Source organism: Ptychodera flava, chromosome 9, assembly GCF_041260155.1.
Source record: "Ptychodera flava strain L36383 chromosome 9, AS_Pfla_20210202, whole genome shotgun sequence".
NCBI lineage: Eukaryota > Metazoa > Hemichordata > Enteropneusta > Ptychoderidae > Ptychodera > Ptychodera flava.
This window is the reverse complement of record NC_091936.1, coordinates 31,460,815-31,481,813: the sequence shown is the minus strand read 5'-3', so window position 1 is coordinate 31,481,813 and position 20,999 is coordinate 31,460,815. Positions and strand designations below refer to the sequence as shown.

General features: G+C 37.7%; 2 protein-coding genes across 2 annotated transcripts; one reads left to right on the top strand and one right to left on the bottom strand.

Moving 5' to 3' along the window:
* Positions 1–1,669: 1,669 nt before the first annotated feature.
* On the bottom strand, positions 1,670–7,849 carry LOC139140661 (WW domain binding protein VOPP1-like). The gene is made up of 5 exons (XM_070710037.1): positions 7,607–7,849; positions 6,157–6,218; positions 5,569–5,643; positions 3,783–3,904; positions 1,670–3,421 (listed from the first exon to the last, which is right to left on the bottom strand). The coding sequence occupies exons 1-5, from the start codon at positions 7,655–7,657 to the stop codon at positions 3,204–3,206; spliced, it is 528 nt and encodes a 175-aa protein (XP_070566138.1). The 5' UTR covers positions 7,658–7,849; the 3' UTR covers positions 1,670–3,203.
* Positions 7,850–14,441: 6,592 nt separating this feature from the next.
* LOC139140660 (uncharacterized) lies at positions 14,442–19,697 on the top strand. Its single transcript, XM_070710036.1, has 5 exons — positions 14,442–14,643; positions 15,188–15,243; positions 15,776–15,868; positions 16,431–16,576; positions 18,055–19,697. The coding sequence occupies exons 1-5, from the start codon at positions 14,578–14,580 to the stop codon at positions 18,324–18,326; spliced, it is 633 nt and encodes a 210-aa protein (XP_070566137.1). The 5' UTR covers positions 14,442–14,577; the 3' UTR covers positions 18,327–19,697.
* Positions 19,698–20,999: the final 1,302 nt, after the last annotated feature.

Sequence of the window (20,999 nt, the reverse complement as noted above, 5' to 3'; positions counted from 1 at the left end):
AAAGTCATGCGATTTTAATGATTTTGTGATTTTTCACTATACGACAACTATTAATGATTGTTAGTAGTCTGAATCATACATTCTCTTTCTGAACGTAACGTCAGATTCTCTTTGTGTACGGCGTTATTTTTTCCATTAAAAGTCTATTTCATATTTGTGACATGTCCCTGTGACGAATGAAACAGATTTCCACAAAGCATTGCATTTTGTATTATGTCTACCATTATGTCTACTAGGTAAAAAAATGGTAGAATTTGAGATTAGCTGTGACAGTAATTTGTGATATAAACTTTGGGGTATGGGGTAAGTTTTGGTCCTATTTCATAAAAAAAACTATAGAAGATATATTACATATTATAATATGCCATTTTAAAGAGGAATAAAATGCTGTTCTAATGATACCCCACAAATAAGCTCAGCAGATTACTTACAAGAAGACAGGTTTGAAAAAACTCATGGGAGTCGGCAATACCTTGATTTTGAGGAAGCCTTCAAACTATGACCCATACAGCTATAGCATCCCGATATTTTTTCTGTAAAAAAACTATAGTATTTGTGACATGTCCCTGTGGCAAATAAAACAGATTTCATATAAAGCATTGCCTTTTGTATTATGTCTAGGTAAAAATTTGGTAGGCTTTGAGATTAGCTGCAATTTGTGAAATACACTTTGGGGTAGGTTTTGTCCTATTTCATAAAAACTATCGAAGATATTGCATATTACAATATGTCATACAGAAAAGATTAACAAACTAAAGACACATACCTCTCTATTTACATTTTTATAATTCAGCATTCGATGTACCCTCTTTGCAAATGGGCCGGAGGCCTTTGAAAGCAAATGAATATGCACAAGTTATGTGCATCGATCAATCAATCTTTTGATTAAGCTCACATCATGAGTGAAAAATCATTTCGTCTACTACCCAGACTCGGACTGTGTCACGTGATATGACAACACGTCCAATCCGAAAACGCGTACCTTATGAAGGAACTATTCACCTACTACGTTGTTTTGAATAACCAGTACAGTAATCCCTCGCTCCAACGGCCACCAGTAGTGCGAATTATCGGTTATAACGTACGTACAATGTGTCCCCCGGGCCAGGCTAGTCTGGATTCGAATTCCCTCATTTGAAAGAACACCTCAGTTTTACGAACGTTTTCTCTGTCCCCAAACATGGTCATTAGAGCGAGGGTTTACTGTGTTATGAAATCAACAAGCTGCAAAAAATTCTAAGCCACCTACCTACTACATTTTTGATAATCATGTGATCGGAATCACCCTGGTTTGTTTTTTTCTTGTTTGGCTCGGGTTTTTGTTTAGTTTTTGTTTGTTTTTTGTTTAGCTTTTGTTGGTTTGTTTTCTATGTAGCTTTGTTTAGATTGTTAGATGTTGAAAGTAAAACAGATTATATCATAAAAGATCAATGCGTAAGGGGATGGATGTAGCTTCGTCACTTGCATGGCTCGAACTGTAATGTACAAAACCTGTAAGGAACTGATACGTATTTGGGGCGCCCTTTATCGGACAGTCCGATGGGCTTTCCGGCCAAAGTCGGATCTTTCCGCCATGCGAACCGTCGGGCACGGAAATACGAATCAGGACCATAAGATTTGTTAACAGACAAATTAGAAAGCGAATTCATAAAAAGAAATCCATACTTACTACATTTTTTAATTTTAATACATAAAATAATTAAAAAAAATTGTCAAAAGAGCACTTTGTAAATTTTCAACCACTGAATTGCTCGGTTAAAATTCTTTAGCACCATACAAGATACAAAATCAACCAATAATGATATCAAATATTGACAATGTATATTTACATCACATATCTCATCTGATACAGAAACAGAACAAAGGATTTCAACGTTTGGTATCAATGCTTTGAAAAGCAATCAGATGTAAATGATAAATGGTTACGTCGTGTGTCGCTATATATTTACAGTGTAATGGACAAACTCAATACTTTCTGTGAATAAAATATCCTCCGAGTGATGAACATGCAAAGACCACTAGCAGGATCCTACTTCATCGGTTCATTTTGTAAAAAATATTTTAGTATGGACATAATTACTGTAATAATAATAACTAGGCATTACAGTAGAACAGAAATGCACTGACGAAATTTTGAATACTTGCTCTGTAAATATAAAATTCAGAATCAACTCATTAGAACATGAATCCTGAGTAATTTTCACCGTGATAATAAAATTGATGATAGATAGGTAGATAACTATAATAAAAAAAGCAACAATCCACCCAAGAAATGGGTAAAGCACTCGATCATGACCAGTTCACTGCAAATGTGCAATAACTAGCAAAGGAGCATGGCCGGTATGTCGTGAACGTGAAAATCTCGTGGTATACACATCATTGAGGATGGTTTATTCATTGGACATCTGTAACGTTGGTCAATACATTTTCATAACCTTTTTACTTTTACAAAACAAATGCATTTGCCTGTAATACATTGCGTAGGATATTCAAATTGACAAATGAATTCTATTCTAGACTAGAATCCAGTTGTCATTGATAATAACATTGGACACATAAAGACTGCTTGAACTCTTGGCATGTTTTTTTTAAGTGGAACAAGAAACCATGTTTTGCAATATTGGAAAATATGTCAAAAATACAGCGAAAGGAGCTATAGTGACACCGCACACATAAGATCTTCTGAAAATCGCACTGATTTGAGACTGTTCGCTCGGTGTGTACCCAGGGGGTACTACAGGGGGTATGCATATGTGTACCGCGGTTGTGACACACGAACCTTTTCGCCTCATGTACACATTTGACTGAGGAAATATTCATAAATTATAAAGCATTGGCCGCTTTTGAGTCTAGCGCAACTTTTGACACCAATAAGCTCGTTGACAAATCATTTTGAAGAAATATAGAGTTTTGACCAAAGAATTTCGCCAACAACTATAGACTTTTGCCCCCCCCCCCCCGCCCTGCCCTAATTTTGTACAACTGTACCAAATTAGGGGGTAAGTACCTCCCGTCGTGGCGGTAAGTACTGAAGATTTCTTTAAACTAAACATCTACAAATGTATCTCTTTTGCTTTTGCAAACACAGCGATCATGAGTTTCAAAAACACATTGCTTCGTCAATGTAACGTTTTAAAGACCCTGGTGAAGAAAGTAAAGTAAAACAAAATGAAATCACTTAAAACTACTGAGTGGTCCAAACGTCATCTACTTCCCCCTCCAAAGTGTCGATTGTAAGACGTAGAGGGCGTCACTGTTTGCGTGTCGTAAGTCGTGTACGTGCTCGGCTCGGGATAACTGGGCTCTTCGCTTTCGTAAGGCACAAGTCCTATGGGGTGAATCATAGTTTGTGAATAGGACGGTGGCGGCGCTGTTCCAGGATACGGAGGCGGCTGCAGTTGTATTGAGACAGGAACTGTAACTGCAAAGTTCAATAAAAACCAAACTAAGAAAATTAGATTTGGTGTTCATTTATCGCCAGCAACACTTCGAAGCCTGCGCGTCATACATTTAAGTTTCATGCATCCTGTACACATCACTTAAGTTACAGATATCATTATTTTTGAAGCAGTGTTCAAGTTGTTATTTATGATGTTCAGCTTCTGAGCACTAATTTCCCATGAGAGAGAGAGAGAGAGAGAGAGAGAGAGAGAGAGAGAGAGAGAGAGAGAGATAGAGGCCTATTTTCTAAAAAAAATACATAAGCAGGTGATTTCTGCATTGCACAATGAACATGACAAGGGTATGAGAATTATTGCTGTGAACTGAGGAGGATGTCTTACCTTGTGTATTTTGTATACTACTGCTCACTGTACGTACTCGGTTTCGTTCTCTCATCATCTTGTTTCGATAATACACACCGCCAGCGATGCCACATATCACTACAGCAACTATAAGACAAAACCTGTCGCCGAGACACAGAAAACACAAAACAAAATTAAACTCCGTTGAATGGCTGTCGGATACAGTTATAGTACGTGAATATCTGCAAAGCAGCGATCGTGTATTTCCTCAGTAATGATGCGCACTGACACACTCTCAGCGACAAAATATTGGCCTGGTTGAATTGACTTAAGTAAAACATTCTTAGCTGTTATTCAGAATCATATTTTCACTGAGAACATACACGATTAAATAAGAGTTTAAAATATGTCAGAGAGAAGTTTACACTTTCAAACAATCATAGAGCGTTTGAGTTTTTTGTGTGTATTTCATAGGTTTCAATTATTCCTTCGGTAAAATTCTCTATGGCCGAAACAGTATGGGTGATCCAGTGAACCGCTCTGTGGTCGACTGTACTTACTTTACTTTACTTTACTTTACATGTGGTCGATCTACTGGTATAGTGTGAGTAACTGTCTGTATGTTGTGTACATTGTGTAAAATCGTTGATGCTGATCGACGGTATCTTTCAGCCTAGCCTGAATGATCCTATCAAGATCTTAGTGTATTTGAGTATAAGCAATTCACATATTGGTTGGCAAGATCAAGACTGAATAATACTGCCTTGTGGCCCCGGTCGCGTGGCTTTTCTCGGCAGCTAATACTGGGCAAACGCGTTCACCCCACTATCTCCCTGACAGCCTATCACTAACGCGACAGTCTGCTGGAGTTTATCATTTCAATTTACTCTGTTTTGATATCTATATGCACAAAGACTTGGAGAAAGTCTAGGCCTACAGTAGTACAATTCAACATTGTCTTGGGGTATGATTTTATTCATCCACTGATTGGCATCCTCATGGACGCTCTTACCAGTGTCTCTCCCGGAAGGGGTTGTGGCCCGGTTTTCTGCAGATGCGCTTCTTTCTGATTCATGGCGCACCGCTTTCTAGACTGGATCAGAAGTTACCCTATCACCTTCCTTTAACCGACAACATTCTGCCCCTCCATCCCAATAATTTTTTTAAATGCTTTAAAATATCTTGCACTTCAAATACTGTTATTTTTGCTTTTTCATCAACAAATGGGACATCTTAGTTACTTGCATGAGGTTGCCGCCGCAGTACTTTCACGTTGATTGCAAGATTCATAGACTTGGTTCAAGTCTGTGATTTGTAAATGTTTGAGTGGGGTGAACGCGATACAGGGGAGTTTCAACCGGAATAACATCGACAGTAACCAACTCACTACTGCGCAAAGTCGATGAGGTAACGCGATCGATCGCTAGGAAAACCTGACCTGGGCTGCAAAAACTGTTGCAAATCATTTATGTTTTTAAATATTCACAGATTAGAACCAAGTCTGCCAGATTCAGTGAAACTACATGTAAGTCAAACGCGGCTACAAACTGTCATGCCTGCACCTTGGGTGAAATAAGTTGTGAAAATACATATTTCTTACAGTACGTGAATATTATGTCTCATGTAGCAACCTTTCTCAAAATATACGTCAATTGAAAACATAACAGTTCAGGTAATACTAGTACTTATAGTGCCAATAATCAGTACCCATATTAACTTCAACAAACGTGACGTAACAGCGAATGCATGGACAGAAAAAAATAAAGGTGTTAAAAACCTTTGCCATTATTGGTACAATCTAACTATAGTTCCTCTATTAACTTACCAGAAATACCACAGATGGTAGACACTGAACGAGTTACAACAGGAGTTACCGCAGCAATCTTGGTTACTTGCGCATCTGTATGGAGAAAATGCGATCAGCAATTGTGAAAGACGTACCGTTGTGTGAGTGTGCGTGCAAGGGTGCATGACGTGCGCGCGGGCGAGCGCGTGTGTTTGTAGTAGTGAGAATATGCCTACACCATATGTGATATATTTCAGCTGATCACTGTCTCTGATAATCCAGCGGCGACCATGGTCAAACTTTTCCCGCCAGATGCGACGTCTATGTGTTTTGTTTTGTATCAAGAGTAACCGCTCTATAGGGAATAGCTTTCCACTCAGACGCAATTTTTTCGTGTATTTTTTTTTTAAACTTACAAAGCAATCTGAGATGTCATTCCAATAATTATGCAATAAAACCACACTGATTATGAAGTCGTTTTCCTGCCTGCATAAACATGACGCGATCCATTCGTCCGCCACACAGCCTTGCTATTTTATCGCTTGATCGACTTTTATCTACGATATATTTTGTGGAGGTTGCAATTAAAACTGTCTGATCAATAAAGAGAAAAAGACACAAACTTACATATGAGTCGTATAGGTACGTGTGTGTGAGTTATAATGGTAGCATATTTTTGTTTCGACCACCTGCAAAAAATAAAGGACAAAGAAAATGAGATTTTTGCCTATTAAGGAAGAGAATTACCGTTATGATTTTGTGTTTTTCACTGACCTATAAAAGCCACGGAATTCACCTGTAGCTCGGCAACCATTCTACGCGCACACGCAGAAAATTATAACACCGACAGCCCCCCCCCCCGTCTATGATCATAACAACGTCATAAAAAGGAGACAAAAATTGTATTGTTTTAGTGTTTTTATCAATGCTATTGAGCGCAAAAAGCCTTTCCTTCAACATTTTTAGAAAATAACCAAATGACCCTTCAAACAATTAATATTAAGCACCTATCTGGCACGTAGTAAGGATTGCGGTTATACAACGTCGTTTACCGCCTTTGCAATAATTTTTGCCACTCATAAATTCCTACCGCTCCACTGTACATTAATCTTTGCGTTGAATGAATTTCTTGTCAACGCGGCGTGAGTTAAAGTAAATTTGTGTTTCTATGTGACGACATGATCACAACGTTCAACATTTAGAAAGTGTTGTCACTTTCACTTGCTTACGTAATAGTTCTCTGTGGAAATGTAAACAATACCTAGAAGCCGATCAAAATTTACAGGAAGTATCATCACTTTCAAAAGCATTTACAACGAGTGTCTTTTTTGGAATTAAAAAAGCCTGGAAGATTGTGTTTTACAAAGATTCCGAGATTCAACTCAAATATGCTCAATGCGACTATTAGTTAAATGTCCTTCTGTCGAATGACAGAAGAAGTCTACAGCTTCCACTATTTGCTTCAGATCATGAAATGTTTTGGCACATACTAAATTTAACACACAAAGTATTCGCTACGATTTCAAATTTGAAAATTGAAATGGTAGCCTTTTGGCCTTCTGTATATGCTTTTGGTGTGCATCGGAAGTCCCAACCCTACCCAAAAGAAACAAAGCCAAAGAGTGACAATATTTCTTGATAGACAACAGGAATCACCGTGGATTGTTTTAGTACGCATATAAAGTCATTTACTTGCTCCTTTTGCCAGTTTGTTATGCTGACTGCACAAAAGGCGTTAAAAATAAACATTGAGCTTTGTACAGAACTCGCACTCAGTCCTACTGAGGTCTTCCTCTGACACGGCTTATCGGAGGCCGCCATTTTGGATTGCAAAAATGGCGTCTGCTATTTATCTTCGGCCAAACGGAATATTTTTGTAACTCTTGAGGAAGGTCTGTCAAAAAGCGATGAGCACGATGTCAACAGTACGGAAAATGTTTAGATCGACAAAGGCCCTGTAAGGTCGATGTCATGGGCACAAATGATTTGAATGCTATGGACATGAAATCATGTGTGACGTCTACAATGGAATACTACGCACAACACGTTGAAAATTGTGTACGTTTTGTCCACTGACCTGTAAAGACAGCAGGAGTAAAGACGGTAACGTCACAGCCTTTGTAGACATTCTCGTGGTGAAACGCCCCGGCGACAATTTCACGTCAACGTGTTTCCTTCACCGCATGGTGTATCTAGATCTGTCGCTGAAGTTTGAGAAGTCGAAACGAATCCTATCACCCTTCTATACCCCTAACGGTTTGCCTTTGTAAGTGCCGACACTGATCTCTCGATACTGCTTACAAAAGTTACCCTCCAAGGCCAATTTGCATTAACCCTCACTGCCTAAATAATGGATAGGAGAGTCTCGTAAACAAAGGGACAATAGTTCACGTGATGGTATCTATGGCAACAACAAACAGCGACAGACAATAGGCGCACACCCATTCACCTATTAAGGCCTCAGTCCTGGCACCCACAGGACTGCTATATTAAAAGGCGATCAATTTTATACTACGAAAATATGGGAACGGAGATGCTTTGGCCCTTGTACATACTAGGATTACGTCTCCGCGCCTATGCAAACTTCAATGAGTCTGACTTAAAATAACAGGGCCTTCTTGAGAATGTGCAGTTCCCGTCTGAGATGTTACGAAACTTTCTAATTCCGATGGTTACCAGTGATATCGAATTTCCCTGGTCTTCTCGTGACATCGGCAAATAACTGTCAAGAAAACAAAAGTAGCTCCATATCCAGACTGAACAGAGCTTTGAAATTCTCAGAACTTTGAAATTCTCAGCATTGTGTGGCATTTCTGAATAGCAATTTTACTCAAAATGTGTACAAGAGAGAGAGAGAGAGAGAGAGAGAGAGAGAGAGAGAGAGAGAGAGAGAGAGAGAGAGAGAGAAGAGAGAGAGAGAGAGAGAGAGAGAGAGAGAGAGAGAGAGAGAGAGAGAGAGAGAGAGAGAGAGAGAAACCCAGCAAACAAACAAACCAGATTTTGAAGCAGACAGAAATCTGGCATTATTCATTCCAAAATAAACAACATAATTCATCATGATCAAATTTTCATTCTCGACGCTGTGGCATACATTACTCCCGCATAATTCTTACAAAATTGTGTTGACTCTTTTCTTTCTTGTTATCAACTCCTAGACACTGTATGTCGATCGATTTATGACAAGTGCCTGTGTAACTATTCATCAAACCCACCCAGGTAGCAGTAACTGACAGACTACACCGTGGCATAAGTTATAATGTCGCCGGGAAACGCCCATTCATAAGAGGAGGGAGAATTCAATAACTTGAATTTAATTCCACAGACGTCCTTTGCGAATAAAAATGGCCGACGTTGTCGTATCTCACACTGAAATCAACGACGGCGATCTTCGGCAGAACATTAAGAGCTTGACCCTTTTAGTGCTGTAATTTTTCCCACCAAACTTTTAGTGCAGAAACATTTTACCGATTTTCATTAATTATTCGATCATTTTTTGATAATTTTGGACCAAATGCACATCACATTTCATTGGCTATAAACTTTTATTAAAATTTGGCAAAAATCCGAAAAAAAATACTTCAGTATGTTTCATAAAGGCGACAATAATTGACTTTTGCAAAGGGTTGAGCTTCCCACATTGGCGTTCGCAGGACCTTCTCAGTTTGACAGTTTGTTTAAGGGGATAAAAAAGGCGCGACAATTTCATCGTTCTCGAACTAGCAGATTGTTGTGAATTATAGTAGCGGGAAAATGCAAAATTCAAACTACACTTGTAAAACGGTGTACAAGGACTACTAACTAACTGTGCAAAGTTCAAATATCAGGAATTACAAACGTTTTTGAATATTTCTGAGCAGAGAAAGCGATCAGTCACTCCAAACGACCAGTGCGCATCACTGTATAATTCCTTGCCAAGCGTTTTTTCAATAATACGATTGGAACTAATTTGGGATAATTGGATTTTCCTATTTTTCAAATTTCTCAAATGTGTTAGGTCACAGAGAAACATAGACTGTCTATACTATTTGTCTGTGGTTAGGTGCCATATAGCTGAATGTTGCAATATCGCAAATTACTCATAAAAACAAGTGTGTAATATAAAAAGAAAAGCAGATGAGATAATATTTGTAGATTAAATCGACATTACTTCACCATCCAATTATGCCAAATAGTTCCAATCGTGTTCAATATAGAATTTTAGTTTATTTTTGATGAAGAAGATGAGATGGATAACCCTAAGCATTGTCACCAGTATACATGTAATTGTAATATAACAGATGAAAAACTGCTGATCTACCTGACGCTGAAATTTATAGATAAAAATGTTTCTCTGCTGCCTCGATCTTGTGAGATTTCATAAATGACAGTCGACTGAGACAGTTTAGGACTGTTCGTCGCAGCAATCTGATATAACGCGATTCGAAGAACCATTCGGGGATATTTTCACTTTGTGGTGAAAGAAATCTCAAAGTGTATTTAATATTTGCGCAAATCTACATCTGTTTCTAATACATTGTTTCTCATTTGAACGAAACTTTTTGGTTGATGGTTGAGCAGTATGCGCGGCGTCTCAATGTCCTCACCATTGTGCTTAAGGTATTACGCGCCTTGAGATCGAGAGACTGGATTTGCTCAAACTCTCCTCAACGAAACTGTTAGCCATTCTCCTTCGAAATCGAGAATACTAATTCGGAAGTCAGGGTGTAAATTTTGATACTATGGAAACAAATTACCTCACATAATCATAATCATAATCTTTATTTCTTATATAGCGCATTACATATTTAAATATCTTAATGCGCTTTACATTAAAAAGAAGAGTGACAAATGACGACAGTAATTTTAAAATGTTCAGAGTCAATAAAAGTAACAGCTTGTAAAACTCAAGAAATGGTTAAAATAGATCAACAAATAAACTCAAGTATAAAATGACTTAAAAGTGTGTAAAACTCATGTATAAAATGACTTAAGTTTTTAACTAGTATTATCAAGTGACTGAAATGCACGAAGGTGCGACGGCGAAGAATTCCACAAACGAGGCTCACATATTGAAACGCCCTATCACCATAGTAAACTTTACACCGTCTTAGTCTTACCAATATTTCAAATGTAAAATGGCTTCCATTCCCGTGTTAAGGTAATATGCGCCTCGAATTTTGCTCAAGGAATCTTTCAACTATCCTCTCTCAAAACCACCAAAATACATTGGGGGTCACCGTGCAAATTTTGTACAAGACAAACAAATTACACAAGATTTACCGATATCTGAAATTCAAAATGGCCGCCACCCCGTGTTAACTCTATGGGGAAAAATAAATGTATGATTTTCGAAAAACTAAGACGGTCTTAAGTTTTTTTTACACCAAGAGCTTTAAAATGAGGCCCAACAAGCGGTAGATCAGAAAAAATTGTAAAAGTTTGGGAGATCGAATATCTGTCACTGAGGGGCATTCTACCTTAACTCAGTCTATGGCAAATAATCATATTTTCGATTCACGAAAATAAACCTGAGAAACTTTAGTTACTCCATTCAAAATGAGCGCCCATAAGTAGTAGACCAAAAGAGTATTATAAAAGTTTGAGAGTCCGAACATAGTTTTTATATTCCACCTTCAATGAAGTCAAGTAGGAATTTCACTGAGTACAATTATTCGTACTTTACTATATTATATACATTCTTTTCAGTACATAGACCTCATTGTTGACAAAACGTGCCCAGTTATCTCTCTCTACACTCAGAAATCAAGAATATCTAAGTTGACAAAGAGTTGGCCATCTTCCAGCCTCATTGCGGCGGCTACCAGCATGGCCAAAATGATAGATCATAAAGAGTGACCACAACAAGTGATTGAGAACAAGTAACGTCACCATTTCTTAGCCCTTGTTTGAATTGTACTGTCAGGTCATCAGAGTAATTAAATTTTGTGTTCTTTCGGTAAGCGAGTTAGCGTTTCAAAAACGAACATAGCGGATTTTATGCGCACAGGTTTTAAGTTTTTATATTTACTATTGTTTCTATGTAATGCTATGATGAGTGCCCATTCATAATTTATATACACTATACAACGTAACATTCGGCAAGCATGCAGGAGTTTAAGTATTACAGAATTTGTAAACGGTGATTTGTAGACGGAAAACCTACGCGGTCAAGTCTTATTCGCATGTGTGTTTTTTCATGAGCACTCGAAACTTCAAGAAACCTTGAACACGAGGACGCTAAAACAGAGAATTTAATTACTTCCGAGTCGACCTAATGATCAGTCAGAATGTCTAGACTCAGTGACCGCACATGTCTCGGTTTGTTTGCAGGCAACTGTAACTCTGGTTGCATCAAATTGCAGCTAAACGCAAACCAAATTGTCGAAATAAACAGTCAGATTGAAGTAATGATCTCCGAAGTTTAAAAACACTGGTTTCTTAGATTTCTAAGATATGTTTTACTTTGAAACAAAATATCGATGTGTTCTGTTACAACAATGCTGTATGAAGTAAACATTTGGATGAAATCTGCGTGTGTAAGTGAACAAAACAAATATTTCATCATGTTCGTGCATGTGCGAGCGCGTTTCCGTTATAATTTGTTTGTGCATATATGTATACGATTGTATTTATTTATTTATTTATTTATTTATTTATTTATTTATTTATTTATTTATTCATTCTGACATCCAACAGGCATAGCCCAATAACTGGATGCAAACAGAGAAAAATTAAAACATGAAAAAGACAAATTACAATATGCAGAAACTAATTTTAAAAAAAGGCACTAAACATGTAACAACAGAGACTGACAAACATCAAAAACTCTCGGTAGTAAAATGACTATCAGCAAGAGATAATAAAACAGATGACACTTGGGTTTTAAAAGCACTAAGACTGGTAAACAAATCAATATCAAAACGATAGACACTATTTAAAAGTGACATTGCCCGAGACGAAAAACAATATTTAGACAGGTTAACGCGGTGATTTGGTATCCGGAAAAGGTCAGAAGACCTGAGACGCCTTGGGGGCACAAAGAAAGTGAAGGAGCTATTAATATCTGGACAATCGGTAATGAAATTGACACACTTGTGAATAAAACAAAGATCTATAACTTGGCGACGAATAAAAAGAGGCGAAAGTTTACTGTGAAAAGATATATATAATATATATGTATAAATGCAATACCGAACACAGATGCAAAGATCCGTCCATCCTTCCATCCATCAATCGTCAATCATCAATCCATACATACATACATACATACATACATACATACATACACACACACACATATACATACATACATACATACATACATACATACATACATACATACATACATACATACATACATACATACATACATACATACATACATACATACATACATACATACATACATACATACACACACACACACACACACATACATACATACATACATACATACATACATACATACATACATACATACATACATACATACATACATACATACATACATACATACATACATACATACATACATACATACATACATACATACATACATACATACATACATACATACATACATTTGAACTCTGACTTAAATAATGTTCATAATTGTGTAAGAATAATAGAATGGCCATTAATTGTGACAAGACAAAGACAATGATTGTAACAACGCAACAAAGACGTAGACATTTGAATAAACAAACTTTAGACTGTAATCTTGGTGAGACGGAATTGCAAGCAGTACACTGTGAAAAGATTCTTGGTACGCTTGTCGATGAAAATCTGTCATGGAAGCAGCACTGTGACAAGATTTTTAAAAAAGTAAATAGTAATATTGCTTTGCTCAAGAGAATAAGACAGTTTTTACCTATGAATATAAGAAAACTTTTTTATAATAGCTATATTTTACCACACTTGGATTACTGTTGTCATTTATGGGGAGCATCACCGTTTATGAAAGGGTTGCATAAGATTCAGAAACGTGCTATCAGAGTGATGTGTGATGCAAGGTATAATGCTTCGACCGAGCATTTATTTAAAACAATGCATATAATGCCATTACCAGATAGAATAGTTTATAAGAATGTTTGTATGGTTTTTAAATGTTTAAATAATCTTGCACCGCAATATATGACAAGTCTTTTTACCGAAATTGATCATAAAAGAGTTACAAGATCCAAGATGCAAAAATTATTAGTGGTTCCTGCAACAAATAAGGATTTTTATCGAAAAGGCTTTACTGTAAATAGTGCCATCAGTGGAATAATGTCGATTTAATATAAAGATCTAGTAACTCATTAAGCAGTTTTAAAACTGCTTACCTGAAAGCTTATTGGGTATAATTTTTTGTGTTTGTGAGTTTTAGCTTCCTTGTTAAATTTGCTTTTGTTATCTAGTGTGATTGTGCATTTTTTTCTCCTGTGTGCAGGTGGTGACTCCTGGCCACTTTTTTCTGTGCATTGTATTGTTCTAGCTTTGTTAGTCATGTTTCATGTTGTTCTGCTTTGTATCAGTTTGTATGTTCATTTGAGGGCCCTGGGGAAGATAAGCATCTTTACCAGGCTACCCTCGTTAAACAAGGTTTAATAAAATAAATAAATAAATAAATACATACATACATACATACATACATACATACATACATACATACATACATACATACATACATACATACATACATACATACATACATACATACATACATACATACATACATACATACATACATACATACGGACAGACAGACAGACAGACAGACAGACAGACGGACAGACAGACAGACAATAATTTAGATAATTTGTGAGACTGGTAGAGCCAATATTGCAATGCTGCCGTCGTAGAGGGCATATTCTTCGACAGTACCATGTATTGATCTCTTACACGTTTCCTGAAAATTAAATCGATCAAACTTTATTGTGCTTAAAGTTTCCACTTCGATCTCATCGTTAATCCTTCCGAAGTGAGCTAGCTTCATGCTTCTGTCTCCGTTTGCTGAAGATTCATCTTATTGACGACAAGGGAACATGAAAGCTATGCCAAACGGATAGAACTTTTGTCGCGGATATCATGTCAGTCTTTCGTTTTTCACCGTTCAATTTGCTCATCTCCGTGCTGTCATGGATAGAGGTGACGGTAGGTGTATCTCTTCAGGCTTATCAGTGTCATTTACGAAATTCTGGTAAACAATGTTTCACAGCTAGAAATCCATTTGTGAGGCAGACAAATCGGCACAGTCTCAACTTGGAGTTTATGTTGTTAACAAGGATGGCAATATCGTGCTTTCACCAAGGAGCCAGATGTATTTCGATTGTCGTCTGCGATTCAACAAAAAAGTAAAATGGTGTTATGCAGTACACGAAAGTAGTTTGACGTCAATGAGAAAGCTGATGACGTAACTTGGTGTCTTGTGCCTGTGGAAGGCAATACCTAGGAATACACTACCACAGTTTTAGAAAAGATAAAAACTATATCAACTGATGTTTCATTGATTCCAATATAGTGTCAAAGATACAGACATATAAAACACACTAAAATGCCATTTTCAACTCTTCTCTGCACTGCTCGAGACGATGGCGATCAATACAAGCAAGCATTTCAATATTTAATGATGTCCAGGCCGCCATACTGATAGTTGCCTGACAAAAAAGAAACATTCATTTCATGGTTTCATTTTCAGGTTTGCGGAGTGAAGGAGTGCCAATGGATGGACAACCACCACACAGTGGAGTACACGTAAGACACCGACTAAACCGAATTTTCCAAGAATACTGTGCGAACACGAATCACTTGAAATTTAGACCACGAGCGACGTGCACGGTGTCAGAAACTATGGCTTCACTATCAAATACAAACTTGTTCCGTAGACTCCTGCCATATCTCCAGTTTCTATAAGTTTCCATGTTAGTAGGCCTACTCCCCCGTCTCGCCGATACCTTCATCGCCGCTTGTCTTTCTTTCTATAACTTGACGCTGTATCACTCTATCTTAGTTTCGGTGACAACTTTGTAGCTGTATTCAGCAGTAGAAAATGACAAAACTTACAAAAAAGTCGGAAAGTAAATATTCGAACACCACTACAGTAAAAATATTTGTTCTTGTTAACGGTAAGCAGTAAATAACGAAAACAAGCATTCGACAAGTTAGAGCGTTTCGTCACGTCGTATTCAAAGACACGTACAGTTTTACAGTATCATTCTACGCAAGCGAGACCGCTCTCGCAGTATGCAGCTCTGCTAACAGCTATCTTTCGTTTTGTCGACAACAGATGTCCGGATGACAAATACTGCTGCGGAGCTCAGGAATGCTGCGAATATTCTGTGAGCGTCGACCAAGACATCGTCGATCTATGGTATTTCTGGTGAGTATGACAAAATTATGCACTGGGTTATAGTGAGCCGTGTAGAGCAGACCAACGCGTCTAAGGTCAGCAGACGAACAGACAAACAGACGAACGGACAAACAGACGAACAGACAAACAGACCCAGACCAAAGCAAATAAATCATTAGAGAGAATAATCATGAGAGCACGAAAAAAAGGGTTTTTTTGACAGAAACATGGAACCTTTATGTATTTTTTTTATTGTGATGTCACTTTTTCTCTGTTATTGTTGTTTCTATTTATATTCTCCTAAGGCGCCTGTATATGGGTTTTTATACCCATTGGTTCACCTGAATATATAAATAGAATTAATAAACAAATAAATAAAATAAATCTGATTTAAATGAGACGTAGAATCGAGCTCGATCTGTGACTTCTACCCATTGTTGCCCTTAACTGATAACGCCGAGCCTCATAATAACATAAAAAAGAGAAGGAAGGCCAAGCAAGACCAGTATTAAACTTTACTAATAATTTGTTGAGACATGTACAACAGAACAAAGGAACTAACAATGAAACTAATTCTTGCTCACATGTGAAGGTTGTGTGTCGGTTTGGCGATACTTGTTCTGTGTGCCGTCAGTGGGTTCGCCTGCGGTAAAAGATATAGGAAACGGAAGAAAAAGAAAAAGAAGAAAAAGAAAAAGCACCATGTACATGTTATACATACCACCACACACCTACCAGGTGAGTACGTATACGGATTGCAGCATCTTGCTGTATTAGAAGAAAATTGCATCTGAAGTTGTGATATATTTTATATTCTAATTGTTCTGTATCTATTCCAAATACCCTCATCTGGAAACAGCCGAATGTCAGGCAATTACTAATGCTGCAGACATATGTGATGTACTTTTGGAGTAGCTAATAGAAGCGAAAGCTTGTGTCTCCTCCCATGTTGACGACATCCCTCAACTTTGTCCGTCGAGTGTCGTCAAATAGATCATACACTTATAATGGCTGTTCTGTAATCGCTTATCATTGATAGCAACTCACAACTTGAAAGTTGACGCTTTTGAACCTACCTGTTCTGCATCATCAATGATAGCAAAATTTAAACATTGTGATATTCTCGTTATAATTCAGTTAAAGGGAAACAGTCGTCAGGACTGCGCCTGTGCGAGTTTCTTGTTTACAAACAATGTATTTCGTGCACGATATCTACATGCTTCTCATCATCATAGCTGCAACATTTAATTTATACGATGTATTTTATCATAAATGTTTTAACTTTAATCAATCACAATCGTACCTTGGATACAGTGTTTACATTGGTGGTATGGGTCCCATACGACCTTTGAGGGCAGTTCCGACGACTGTATCCCTTTAATTAGAATTATAAAATAAGCTTATCTCTAAAATACTGCGCGATGCCAAAATTCATGTCCACAGATATTTCAACCGATATTATACTTCAGTGTTTTAATTGGTATAGATTACATTATTCATTACATTACATTACATCACAGTACTTCGATTGCGATGAGAACATAGATTTATTACAATAATATGGTTGATAAGCATTGCACTTATTGTTTTTTTATTACATTAATGGTTACCATTTATTACAATTATGGTTGTTTTTTTTATTATATTTATGGTTTGGTTGATTTTGTTACAATTATGCTTGATGTTACATTTGAGTGACGGAGATTATTATATTTATTGGGGTTACAGGGACCCTTTACTTTTTTGAATGTCAAAGTTTACGACTTCAAGTCAAAAATTACAAGAAGGGCAAATGCCTGCCTCCTCACAACTATGCTACGATCCCATAAAATGGCAGGAGTATTGTAAAAAGACGATGTCTAGATGAAAATTCAAAGGCGGGGTGAAATCGAATGGCAACGTGACCGTTCAGTCCTCCGATGAGTTTGCGTTCGGCTTCCAAACTTTTTGTTGTAGGGAGGAAGTTGTCCGACCTTTATTCATCTCCTTGTTCTTGAAGAGTCGCTTAATATTTTGTAAGTTTTGAGACAGAAACAAACATTTTCCATCGAATATTCCTGGTCAAGTCTGATGGCAATGCTGCTTATGATCGAACAAGGAATAGAGATTTTGTTTGCGGCAAAAACTTTTTAGACTGAATCATTTTGTTTGTGTTGCTTACTTTCATTTTCGGTTCTCTAAAAGTTGGGATGTAACACCCTTTTTTTTCTCTTTAGAACCCTATGACGAGTCGTCTCCTGAGCCACCGCCACACTACGCTTCGACCCGACCGAATGGACTGATGACGACGGGTCATGATCCGTACGGTCCCTCGGGTTCTTCCATCGAGATGGTACCGGTTGGAGATCCTGCTTCTTACGGAGACCCCGGGGCGCCCTATGGGGCTTCCGGGGCAATGGCACTCAGTCCGGCCTACGGTGGCGGATCGAATCACAACATACCTGCGCCTCCAGGGTTTTATCAGAGTAAAGAAGTGCCACACCTCTGATTTGAAATGACGGAGATCGCTTCTGCCTTGCACATAAAGACGAGAGAATAATGCGCTACGACCGTTGAGGGGATTATCAGCTATACACTCGTTCCACCCGTCGGATAGTATATTTGGAACCATAGTGCAGGCTGCAGTGCTCAGATACCTTTCAGTGGAATGCGCAATCATGTCAGCCTTTCTTCGAACAGAAACATGTGGCAAAGGTTATCAAGTTGAAGTTTACCTCGGCGTTGATCTTGCTGGAAGCGAAAATCTCCGTAAATGCAAGGATTTTCAATCCTTAGCGTACACTCAGGCTGTTCACTAACATGATCAGTGAACCACAGACTGTTTTCATTTTTGTTTCCTTTGGAAACAGATTGGCCGCCAAGAAATATCTGACGGCAGTCTTGGTATGTTATAACTTTACATTTCCTAAAAACAATAGAAAAACATTTACAATATTAAATGGGAGTTTCTTTTTTGTGCCATAGTTCTACTCTTGAAAAATATCGATGTTATGTTGGCGTTTTTACAGTCATAGGATAGAGAGTGGAAACTTTGTTTCGTTACGATGCTGAACTTGGTGTTCGAAATCGTAAAACTGTCGATGAAATCTACAATTCATCCACGTATTCGTCTGTTCGACTGGTTCGAACCTCAAAAATGGTCAAGAAATACCAGTCTTTGGTCTCATTCAGTCTTAAATGATTCACATTACACGAGTTGCCTATTACAGTGTATTGATTTTCTAAAAATTACGCGATCAGTTGAACATCTCTCATGATTGTTTATTCGTACATTTGACACAGTGGCTACGAAAAAGGCACGAGATACTGTCTAGGTTTGAAAAAGGCCCACAAACTCACTTTGAGCTTTTTTTATAAGCGTCAACTCGAATAAATAGCGACGCACGCGATATCACATTATAATTCTCTCCCATGCGGTAGGGACTTGCCTGCACAGGCCTGGAGAATTATTTAAAAAATCGAAAAATGTATCTAAACTTTTTTTTGGCAACTTAATATTTTAAACCGGCTTCTCCGATTACAACATACCCAATCAACATACATGTGGCGACAGGTTTTCAGACACTGGCGACATTAGACGAAATGGATTTTATTTTATTCAGTATTCATAAAAAATTAATCTGATAAATACACTATAGCTTTAAATTCATGTTTGCCTCAGTTTCAGTACGTGCAATTTTAAAATCAGAATTCTTGAAGGCTACCTAATCTGTGGCCATTTTGTCACAGGTACTCTGTCCCGTATCTGCTTCCAGGCCTCAGAGAAGGTACAGAGCGAGATGAAGTCAGTGCTCTTACACCACCCGGATGTAGATCCTTCAATTTATGTGAATAAATAATATTATAATCGTATAAATAAGTGGTGTTGTTCTAATTATTTATTTGACCTTTGACATTAAATCTCTTTAGCTTTGTGCTGTCTGAAAACACACACAAATACACATGCATACATATTATACATACATGTACATATGTAAGTATGTGTGTACGTGGTTTTAACAGTGTGTGTTTCTGTGTGTATGTGTGAGTTTGTCATAAACTGGTTACTAACACAACGGCGATCACTCAACGATTCTACGGATGATTGCTAATGGTGCTTTAAGTATTAAGAGAGGAACTATTGTTTGAAAAACTTCAGTTGTAGCAAACCGAAACTATTCGTACACATTAGCGCAGAAATTAGATGAAACAAGGAAAAACTGTCCCCTTCCCCATCAATGTGTTTAAAATGATCGGTCCCTAATGTTCCCTATTTCTCTACAATTCAATTATTCTCATGAAAGAGACCACTGCTGGAGGCCATCGATGATGTGTCTCCCACAAGCTGGACTGCATTTACATCTTGGCTATGCGCCCAGCGGATTTAACCTGACATTGCAAATTGAAACAGCGCTGGATAGACTGAAAGATCCATCGCTCAAGGGCGCTGTCTATGCTCCACTTTCTCTTAAGACAGGCATTTACTCCTCAGTACTCCATCTGGGTCAATGGGTTATGCGTACCTCATCCTGTAATTGGGTTAACGCGCTTTGGATGATGGACTGAAAAAAAAAGACGGGAGCGTAGAGAGCGCCGTCGAGCGACGGATCTTTCAGTCTGAGGGCTACAAGTACGCATATGATAACGACGGTTGAACTTTATTGCCGTGACATAAAACTGTTTCTTTTTCTGTTAGTCAACAGAATACGTCTACGTACTCCCGATTATGACATTTTCAATAGCCCGGGTGAGAGCAATCGATTGTGTATGACGATAAAACAGACAATGTCTATAGCTAGGCAAAATCTTAACACTCATCGCTAAAATTACAGCCATGGAACAGAGAAACGTTTTGCTTTCATTTTATTTACGGTGATCGATTTCTATAACGAGCAACATTCAACCTCACTTTCTACCAAGCCATTCTTTTTCTCTCCACCATCAGATCCCATCTAGAAAATGGAGCATGGTTTCAAATTTCGATCGATTGTAATAATTCTTACATGTTTATAGAACGACTCCACGTTTACTCAACAAGTTTGAATACAAATGGAATAGAAAAGCTCGAAATGGATCATGCAATTTATATTGTGGCGAACTGAAACAAAATATTGACGAGTATACTGAATTATATTCATTTATTTATTATTTCACACAATTTTACAATGTCAGTTACATATGG